Genomic DNA, 11,212 nt, shown 5'->3' with positions numbered 1-11,212 from the left:
GCTCATAAGCTTTTTAAGACAGATCAGAAGGTCACAAATGGCTGGATTATGCTGTAAATCCTGTTATAGTCCCACTTCAAATAATGCACTCCAGAGTGCTCCTGGAAGTTGCACAACTCTTTAGGTAAACACAATTTCATTTATGCATTGTCTGTGTCCTCAAAATGTACTCAAAGAGCGTTCACTTCAATAGCACCTACCAAAGCATTTGTCATTTAATTAAAAAAGAAAGGTTGAATGATGCTACGATGTGCATACATAATGATCTGAGAACTTTTATTTGCCGCACCTCTCTTCCTGTTCAGAATTCTCGAGCAGGTTCCAAGAACAGAAAATACTGAATCATTCATTACTGTCAGATTTCTAACAGGCTCCATACTGGTGTTGGCGACACTCACTAAATCAAATCATTCACTTCCGTCTCTGGCACGAAAACTCAGAGCTCAGTATAGCAATGTTCACTTACACAATGAGAAATAAAAGGGTATTACGCTCACAAACACATAGCACAGCAGCACAGGTAAAGAGTTACTGCTTCTCTGGTCATTTCCTTTCAAGCCCACAAACCTGTCTTCGCTGATAAACACCAAGGACTTATATTTTCTATAAACAGCTTCGGTAGCTTTAGCGATAACAAATGACGTGGTGTGAGAGAGTGTGAGAAAGTTCCAACAGTCTCAATGGAAAGGATGATTGTTCTGTCAAGGTTGTTTGCCACAGCTCTTCTCAATAGTGGTGCTGGACATTGCAGAATCAGTACACTTGTCCAGGATTGTTTCTTTGATTCTTCCCTGTTCCGGCATTGGACACAAATAAAGGTCCTCTTTGAGTCAGTGGAGGAGAGTCTTCTCCAGCATCTTTCTAAAAACTTTGTACACTGAGGACAGAGAAAATATCAAGTTCACTGGTTTACTGCAGTTATTTTCCCATACACTACTTCAAACAAGAGCTTCTGTTGGTAATGCAAATCTTCACAGCTACATACTTCATGTCTTTATATCATACACATCTGCTTTATATGCAATTGTAACTTTGAATACAGATACAACTGGATAGTTGAAAGTTGGATTAGTCCACAAAAGCAGTAGTGACTTCATTTCAACAGTAATGTACAAATGTAAAGACTGGCATCCGTCTGCAGAAGGTTCCCACACTCTGAGTGAGAACACCGGCAGGTTGAGTCGGGACTGTTTTGACACAAAAATAGAAAAACAGAATTGCTGTACATATTTAGAGGGAGGAATAACGCCACGTGGTCCATTTTCCTCTTAACTGCACTGTTCCTCCATTCTGCTCGGTACGAGGAGGGTCCTCAGCTTCTCCTGCAGTCTTCAGTGTCCATTGTTGAGGAGATGAAGGAGCAACAACACAAGGCTGGAGGCAGCTTGAAGCACTATGCTGCGAGGTGAGGCAGAGTTTGGCAGGCTGTTGGATGGCAGGGTGGAGTGACCCACCAGTAGCTCATTTCCCAGGACCTAAGACAAGACAGAGACCAATTTAGGGTCATGCTTTATTTAATTCCTGTCTTTCAGTCATCCTAATCTGCTGGTATGGTGCAAAAAAGTTAGACCACACTACTGTACTAATAAGTCTGACATAGCCGAGATGTCTTTGTATAATGTGGCTCAAGAAAACCTAAACATCCAGGTCAGAGATAATCAACTTTCTATGTTAACCAGGTTTTTCCTTCAGATTCTGTGTGCATTTAATATATATATACATATTTATATTTTTATTTTTTAACCACTCAGTGAACTTTCAGTGCAGCTTCTTCCTTCCTAATGTGACACCTTCATGTTGGAGCTATGAAATTTAACACATTTAAACATGATACTGAAGAGGCACATTTAGGTCTGACATTGTCTCCTAATGAAGTATACATGGAAATCATTTTAGTTTTTCATCAAATCACAGTGAAATTATTGTAACTGATAATATTCTCTGTGATAAACACCAAATGATATATTTCTATAGAGTTTTCTAACCTGTGTTCTATTAGCTGCAGTACCAGCAGAATGAATTGAACTGCGTAGCAAATCAAGACAAAGCACATGTAAGCAAATTTATGGATTTTCCTTATCCCAAGCTGAATGCATGTAGGTTCTCTTGGCAAAGTGATGCATATGGTTTGCCTAATGTAACTGCACGGCTTTGTTCAATGGAATTACTACCACACAGCTCGACAGATTTGCAGGTATAACACATCCCCAGAAGGCCAGGGTTAAAGAAGTATTAAAGACACAGTGCAATGGAAAATGCATTTACAAGTTAGAATTTCCAGTGTCTTTGTGTTATTTACTAATGTCCCTCCTTTCACATAGTAAATATGCCAAAAATAGATTTTTTTCGTCTAAAATGTGTAAAATAGTCTAATTCACAAATGTATTCAATCAGATGTGATTTGGGTTGAACTGAGCTTATCTATCATACAGAAAACACACTTAACCATGAGCTTGTTTAAGAAGGCAGCAGAACAGTATTGTGGGAGGAGTTGTGTGGATTTTAGATTATAATGTATTTTGTTCTGATTTGTTAATCTAACAGTAATCCTCCACCTCCTGGTCATTCAGCAGCCCTCTACAGATCTTCACCTCTGAATCTCTGCACAGTTGTCTCTAAGTCACATCAGCAGGGTTTGTTTTCAATCTTTCTTGCAACTAAAGCCCACCACCATTATTTGTTTCACTCTCAAGTACGTTACAAAAGCAAAGCACTCAGTGTGACTTTAACGACTGGGACTGAAATGTTCTTTTGGAGTCGTCACTGTGTCTGGTTTGGTGATCGCAGTCGAAAATTATTACCATGTATTCCACAGGAAACGTGGCTAACCACCATGCCGTGCTGGAGCTTGAATGGTTATTACTTGCTGTTTTTCACAGCTTGTAAGACCTACTTAACTGTTCCAAACGAATATGTACATTTTTGAGTATAAGAGTTAGCTTAGGAACCATTATGAAGACGGTTGATGTGTAAGTGTGAAGTATAAGCGAACATCAGCAAAAGTTCCCCGTCTGGTATAATTTAGTTGAAATAGTGTTAGTCTTTATGTCAGGACATTGTGAGGCATCCCAGTCGTTTCTGTTCATTTTTGCTCCCAATGCCCTAATGTCTGTCAGGTAGGGTTATCTGGCTGATACGGTGTCATCTGATCCCAGCATTATGCTTATATAACTATATCTATATGGAGGTCCCAAGAAAGGCTGCATTCAAATTTTCATAAATGGAAAAATACATTACCAGACTGACATGATTTACCTCATTTTCACTGCATGCCACTACTCCTCCCTACATGAATTCAAATGGGAACACTGAGAACGAATAGCTGCAATAAATACAGCAATTCTCTCTGATTATCTCATTTTTCTACAAACATATTTGCACAGTAAAATAATTTGTAAAACCTAAATCGCTGCACTTCTGAGTACTGTTGTGTCAGCATCAGAAAGGGATTATTCCTGAATGTATGACCATGTGAACCTGCTGTAGTGAACTCCCGCCTTGATAAGAAAAACGCACACCTGTGTTGGTATTATTGTATCCAGAAAGTTCCTCATAGTTTCTATGGTTTCTGGTGGAGAAGTCGTGCTTCTGTTTTCTCTGCTGCCGTGGCTGGTTGTGCTGTACTGGCTTGGAGTCGGCTGCTGGTCTGATTCGCTTCCAAACGTCATGAGAGCATTCCCTGAAACATGACATAAAACAGTGAAAAATATTTTACAAGACTTCACTCGTAATGTTTTTATTGAGTTACACTTATGTCTTATTCAGTCATGACAGATGCCTCCAGTTCTGAATTCTAAATTTTGCATAAGAGGTTTTGCTGTGCCAGAGTTACTTCAGATTTGGTCAGCAGAGGAGAAAAGAAAAAAAGAAAGAAAGAGAAAATACTCAGTATTCTCTTCAAGCATCCAAACTGCACCTGCCTCTCCACATCGACCTCATTAACTCTTAGAGCATTTGCTCTGGCCAAATAACTCTGAGACCTCTCTGTATCTTTTCTAGGCAGGAGGCCCGACGAAGAACTGGCCAAAGATTCACCTCACCACACACAGCAAGCAAAGATATTCAGTATGTGCACAGGTTCCATGATAGATATATACTCACTGAGGCCAATAATAAGGACATTAATTATTCACACTCCAGAGCGGAGGTCATAGGAGATATAAGAGAAAAGGCGTTAAGGGGAGAATTAGCATAGAAACAAGGAGACACAGCGGAAGAACAGAAGACACAATAAATTACAAAACATCAGTGTAGGACTTCAGATTGATCACCATTACATTCCCTCTGCCATTGCTACTTCTGTTAAATTACTCAGCTTCCTAAATCTGTAATCAACTCTTTTCATAATGTAATCCACAAAACTTGTAGCTGATGAAAAAAGACTGGAATTAACACTATAATTAATGTTGTGAAAGTATCTACAGATATACTGATTTCTGACAGTAATTGCTTGGATCACTGAGACTATTAACGTAAATAAGTCTCCTCCTGAACAGGAAAAATTTGTGGAAAAATCTTTTTTGTGTGTTTTAAAATGTGTGGCTGCATTAGACAGACACAGACAAATGCAAATGATATTTTTTTTGGTTTGTTTACAAATTCTTGGCAGTTTCGATATGTCAGTTCCCAATGTTGTCGGTATCAAAGTCAAGAAATAACAGAGAACGTGTTCAAAACTGAAAAAAAACCCCCAAAAACATCACATCATCAAATTAATAGTTAGCAGTCCTGTCTTAGCAGCAGTAAAGCTCTAATCCTGGCTGGATGAGGTAATCTTTGTCCCATTCTTCTTGAATTACTGCTTTTAATTCTTCTAAATTATTTGGTTTACACTTTGAAACAGAACTTTTGATAATCCACCACAGATATTCAATGGGGCTCATGTCCATGGATTGAGCTGACTGCTCTAAGACCTGAATATTGTGCTCCTGCAGCCATGTTCTACTGGCTCTGAATGTGTGGCAAGGGTTATTATCTTGTTAAAACATTCAGTTTTGACCTCAATGGAACAGTGCAGAAGGGAGCATATGGGTTTTGAGAATGGCAAAGTACTTAGCAGAGTTCAATGTGCCATCACTGACAGTAAGATGACCAACATCAGCAGCTCTCATGCGTCCCCAAACCATGATACTGCCTCCACCATGCTTGACAATAGATACTGTACATGCTGGAGATAATCTTCAGGTGTGTTTCCTGCGTTAGGTTCCTTGTTTAAACCATTTTTGTTTCTGAAGAACTTTCAAATGTGCTGGCTTTATATAGCAATGAAGCATGGCAAAAGCAAAATTGTCTTTAAATGAAAAGCACGACCTTCATTAGTGATCACTGATACCAAAATGACCACAATATTCAAAATGTCTTATATATTTTTATGAAACCAATCAGTTTTACATTTTTAATGTCCATCCATCCATCCTCTATATACCGCTTTATCCTCACTAGGGTCGCAGGACATTTTTAATGTTTTTTTTTGAGAATTTGTTTAGTATTTCAGCTGTGATTGTACAAAAAGAAGTTGCACTTAAAGACCTAACAGTTATTCTTAGTGCAATATTTCACAAATGCATGGGGTGTCCGAAAAATGAGCATCTAAATTCATCAGTGCATGCTTTGATGCAGAGTTGATTTTTGAGGGGATTTTTGAGTTATAAGAACAACTTGTTTTGTCAGTTGAAAAAAAAATACCTTCAGTGTTTAGAAGAGATTTAATAAATATACAGTGACCTAACAATCACGGTGCTGCTTACTTATAATTCACTGTGAATGTCTGAAGAGCGATGTGAAATTACCAAGGAAACCACATGAAAGGAATATTAATAATTTGAAAGGCTGAAGTGAGGGTATATATGAGAGGGAGAGAGAAACAGAGGGAGGAAAAGAGAGCACACTGTTAATGCTACAGAAAGCACATGATCTCTGATTTAAATACATCTCGCTCTGCTGCCGTTGGAGCATGCTGGGAAACATCTGTCTCACCGAGTCCTGACAGCTCTGTCCTGTCACTATCTCTGCCACGGTGCTCACTTTACTTTTCGTATCAAGTCTGTTTGAATGTCCCCTGTTACAGGTTATCACTGCAAATTATTCTGATACCTTTTTTTGGGTTAATTTTTATAAATGAAGCTACTTTTCTGTACCAGCAGTGAAGTGAAAGGACATGAAACCTTAAAAATCAGAGCAAGCCTTTAGGGTATTTTAGAAACGGCATTTGGTTCAGCTCTACACTTAGAGACTCTGACTTTATACCTTATCAGTTTAACCTGAAAGTGTCTACTTGCTGGCGTCTTCCTGTCAAGTGATACGGAGCTGATGCTTCATTTGAAGCATAAATGCAAAAAGTCTAATTTGATCTATAAATTATGAAGAATGGCTGGACTTTTTTTTTAAACTTCCCCCAGCCAAGAAATAATCCCAAAATGTTAAACAATGTCATTAAAGGTGAATGACACACATTCAAATTGTACTTACTGAAACTAGAGCATTTATCTGGTGTTAAGATAGACAGCTGTGAGAATCTGAGAAAACGAACTTTAATGTTGCATATTCTGTCCTTGGAGTATTCTTGCACACTATACCCATATTCAATATTGTCGGTAGCGTGTAAAAACAAGGTTATGCTATTAAAAAGGACACTATGTACCATTTTATTATTATTGGCACATCAGGAAAAAACGTTTTAATAGTTGAAGCTATACTTTCTGTTAGCTGCCTCAATGTGCAGCAGCAGGGCAGTAAGTGTCTAGAGCTCTTCTTCTACTCTCTGCAGGCATATTGGATGTGTCAGCCACTTTTTTTTCTCTCAAAAGCACACTGCAACTTTCATGGTGACAAAGCTACAGGCATGGCGGCAAAATCAAGTGCTTTTGCCGACTGTCTATCAGTTGTCTGCAAAGCAAAATATGGCATTATTTTGGCTTACAGCTGACAGTCAGGGGGAGGGGAAGAACAGCACAAAGGCGGTCTGTAAAAGATGTTTCAAACTTATGCAGAGCAAGGGAACCGACATGACAACTTGGCATCAGACGTGCAGAGTTTTTTAAAGGATTCACAGAGCAACAGGTTAGCAGATGTAATAAATAACATGTTTACATCATGTCCCCAAATATCAGTCAGACCAGTGTGATTCAATTTGTGACGAGCAAACTTCTCGCACCATCAGAGGTTGAGGAGGCATTTAAGGGCAATCACAGTCTGACTCACTGGATGTAAGATGCGGCTTTAAGCCTGCCATTGGTCGCTCCTGTCAGCCGACTTTCTCCTCCCCTTCTGCTATTTGCCTGTAATCCTATTCAAAAACCCGCATAGTGCAGGAAACACCCTCTGAGCTACAACTTAATGCTCTACAAATTTTAGGTTTTGTTCAGTTTTGCAGTTATTTTTTTTGAGTGCAGTTTACATTTTCATCACAGTGCTCATCTTCCTGTGTCCAAATGTTGCATCAGAACAGTTCCACTCGTCATTATTTTTAGGGGTCACTAAAGATGCATCTTCACTTAGTCCTGCCCACGACGACTGTGGTTGATTTAAAGAAATACAAACAAGTCACAGTGTTTATTTATTTTTTATAAATAAGCTCAATGTTCTGTCCCATAATATTACATTTCTTTTCATAATGTTTTCATGAGGTTTTCGCTGTGGTATCTTTGTAAGCGCAGCATTCAAATGTTATTCTTCTCTCATTTTTCTATTGTTGTAGTTTGAAAACTGTTAATTTTACTCAGTTGTGCACAGAAAGTTTTTGGTTGGACAAATTGTCAAACACTGAGTTAATCCTCATCCTAGTCAGATGTGACTTTAAAGCACAACAGACCACCTTAAAATGGAGTTTTATTCAAATGACACGATGCTACAGATGAAAACAGAAAGACAAGGAATGGCTGTTGGCGTTCTGGACGCTGGCATGGCAGTTATCACTGTAGCCATGCATTTGAATATCCACGGCCCTTGAACCTTGAACAACCAATTGTCATTTAAGGAGTTGTTTTAAGCAAACGACAGACAGTCTGTCACAAGATGTTATGGATGGATGTGTCCAACAACGTGATTCTGTCTCCAAAAATGTCCATCAGCTTCAACAGGGAATGTAAAACAACATTCAGCAACCTAACATCTACTAGCTGCTGACTGGTGATTTCTGGTGAATGTTATTTATCTTTAGCATTTCTAATATAGTGCATACTTGATTGTTTACTGACCTCTATCGTGTTGTAGAGATGCTGTGTGCTGGAGCAATCAATACTTATCCCCCAATGTTGAAAACGAAAGGATGCAATGTAATAAAACATTACATTCTGTGTGTGTGTTTTAATTAAGTGTATTTAAGCAGGTATCATATCAAAGCCATAACTTTGATGTTGTGACAACGCTACCTTGGAGTTGAAAAAACTGCATTTTACTGTGCGTTTTCAAAAGGTTGCAAAGTCACTGCTCTTGGCCTAGTTTTCAAGTGAAAACACCCGCTTAGTTCCTTTCAGTTGAAGGTGATCATTTTCCGAGACATTAGACTGAATGTAGCCTGGAAACAAAAAAAATGCACCTAATGAAAGACATATTAGTGTTTTCCTTGAACCTGCATCACATCAGTTAAGCAAGATGTTAAAACAGCAGTTAGTTTGTCTGTTTAAACAACCCCTGCCCCAAACCCCACGACCCAGTACGTTCCACTTTGTTGTGAACAGAGTGGACACTCACTCAGACAGATGTTGTCGGTGAAATATCCCAGGAAATTATCACACTCCTCTCTCCGGCTCCCACTGGCTGAGCAGGAGCACCATGGGGCCACGCTGGATGTGGAGTTGTCAACATAGTTGGGAGTTATTGTACTTCCTGCAGAGAGACAGCACCAGGCTTCAATCAATATCCTCCTCTGAGTTGTTACACTGCATTCATAGTGCTTTGTTTTCTGAAACATTAATGGACAGAGCATTTCCTATGCACTGACCTGCTGCAAAGGACTGATAATATTTTAGTACCGCAGGATAGACCGGCTCTGCACTGACTTGCACAATATCATAGAGAGATACCGAGAAATACTCCAATTTTCTCTTTTTTAGGTCACAGAAGTCTCTGGCATTGAGTTCTTTTTCGTGTGTGTGAGGCTGTTTTCGTTCCTTTTTTTTCTCAACATAGTGGAGGTGGGATTTGAAGTGCTTTAATAAATACAAGACAGGAATGAAAATGCCAAGTGTGTTTGTGCTGAGGGGCACCATTTGAGGTTCTTGAAATGCATTAGGTTAGCTCGTCTTTCCAGCGTGTGGAAAAGAAGCGGCTGTTCTTTTCTTTTACGGATTGTTATAAAACAGATTAAGCCTCACATTGTATAAAGCGCCTGTGTTTTCTTACCACAGAGGGGATTTTTTTGTATGCTTTTCGATCTTACATCATTGGTTTAGAATAAGAGGTTTCATTTCATTCCTACTCTTTACTTGTTCAGTGTTTGTTAATTTCCCTTCTATGTTTTCTTTCACTCATTCCTGCCTCTTTGCTGTGTAGTTCTGTCTTTCAATCGCTGTCACTACATTTTTCACATGCCTTCATTCTCGTACTATCTCTTCCCTCCTCCACCTGTTCTTTTCTATTCATTTTTTTCCTCGAATTTGTATTTTCCCTCTCTCCGTGTGTTGCATCTCAGGTGTGCACCTACCTATAAGCCCTGTGTAGGCGAGGAGACAAGCTCCAAAGTTCCCTTGCTCGCAGCCGTTAGCAGATGTTTTGGAGGGTTCGCAGTCGTACTGAAACTGAGCCAGACGAGACCTACAAAAACAAGAAATGGGCACCTGTTAGCAAATACGTGATAGATTCCTTTATTGTTTCATGTAAAAGGTCTATGAGTACTTCTTTAAAAATATAAATTCTTTCTGTTATAACTTGGTCATTTAATTAAGAGTTTGCCCCTCTGACATAAAGAAATATTGTTGGCCACGCTGAAGACTGAAAGCACTGGACTGTAATGTGAAAGTGATAGAAAGAGTAATATATTTCATCCCCCAGACCTGGGATCATTAGTAAAGCCCTCTGAGTGTAATGGGGCTGTGGAAAAATAATGGCCATGACCAGAGATAGCAATGAGCGATAACTCTGATCCATCTGGCTCTTTATCTGTGTTAAATATTTAATGTGTTATTCCAACAGGCTCTCTGGGGTGTTCCTACCGATGGTAGTAGAAAGCTTTAGGGTAAAACAGCAGGCCATTTTGTTGATTGAATGGCTGTTTATTTGGTTTCAAAGAGCCATTATACTGAACAGCACTGGCCAAAATATGTATTGTGAGTATTTCTAAAATCTATATCCCAGGAATAGTTAAATAAAGTGAGAATAATATAACATTGGCTTTGGTTATTTGGGAAAAATGAGAAATGAGTTGGATCATTAAGCAAAAGCAAATGTGGAGATTATGATCATATTACAGCAATATGTTACCATATGAGATGTATTATATTTAATATCTATTACAGACATGATATCAACATGGGAAAAGAGGGAAGCAAATTAAAAGCTTCTGTTTTTGCTCTGCTCTTACCTGCACACATAGTCGGCGTTGCAGATCCTCATTTGTGTAATGCAGTTAGGCTTTTCCACACTTTCATAAGAGCAGCTGGGCACGATGGTCTGCCTGCGCCGCTCTGCACATGCTGTGTCCGTACACGGGCAGAAGAGCAGCTCGTGAGTGTAGTCGGCAGGAACGCGGTCAAAGAACCTGCGCAGGGCCTTATTGCATTTAGGCCGGTTGCACAAGCCTGACTTGGCAGTGGGTTTGATACAAGCTGAGACATATTCTGTGCGAAGCTTCTGGCACAAGTCGTCCACATTGCAAGCCTTGGCTGCATCCAGGCAGCGATTCACAGTTGTCATGCCAACATCAGAGTCTGTGGATGGAAGTAAGGTCAAAGAAAAGATGTTAGCGGAAAAGTGAAAGCGGTAGATCAAAAAGGTTTTGGGTTTATGTGAATAAGGCTGTATGGGATCTGTGGTATGTACTCAGTTTATATGTTCATTGTTCTGAGATGTTATCTCCTCGTGTTAAAAGATCAGAAGTTCAGATAGGTGGTTTGGAATTAAAGAGCCGCTTCAAGAGGGAAGTCAGTAAATAAACAATGGAGAATTGTTTCTTGAGTCAAAAACAAAACAAAATGGATTTTAGCAGATAGGTCTGATCTCCAGAGTTAGGGGGGAAAAAATCTTAAAATAAAAGTAAGTTTTGCACAAAGTAAGA

The 11,212-nt window shown here is 39.3% G+C and overlaps 1 protein-coding gene across 1 annotated transcript in view; it reads right to left on the bottom strand.

Moving 5' to 3' along the window:
• Positions 1–259: 259 nt before the first annotated feature.
• The window catches only part of gfra4b (GDNF family receptor alpha 4b), a 52,873-nt gene continuing 41,920 nt past the window's right edge, over positions 260–11,212 (bottom strand). Inside the window, exons 4-8 of the mRNA XM_022213379.2 lie at positions 10,520–10,865; positions 9,644–9,753; positions 8,692–8,826; positions 3,519–3,679; positions 260–1,475 (exon numbers count right to left, since the gene is read on the bottom strand). Of these exons, the coding sequence (XP_022069071.1) occupies positions 1,332–1,475; positions 3,519–3,679; positions 8,692–8,826; positions 9,644–9,753; positions 10,520–10,865 (896 nt within the window). The 3' untranslated portion in view covers positions 260–1,331. The remainder of the gene's footprint in view (positions 1,476–3,518; positions 3,680–8,691; positions 8,827–9,643; positions 9,754–10,519; positions 10,866–11,212) is intronic.

The sequence above is a fragment of the Acanthochromis polyacanthus genome, chromosome 10 (assembly GCF_021347895.1).
Source record: "Acanthochromis polyacanthus isolate Apoly-LR-REF ecotype Palm Island chromosome 10, KAUST_Apoly_ChrSc, whole genome shotgun sequence".
Lineage (NCBI taxonomy): Eukaryota > Metazoa > Chordata > Actinopteri > Pomacentridae > Acanthochromis > Acanthochromis polyacanthus.
Note: the sequence above shows the minus strand (reverse complement) of the source record. Positions and strands in the feature narration are given on the sequence as shown.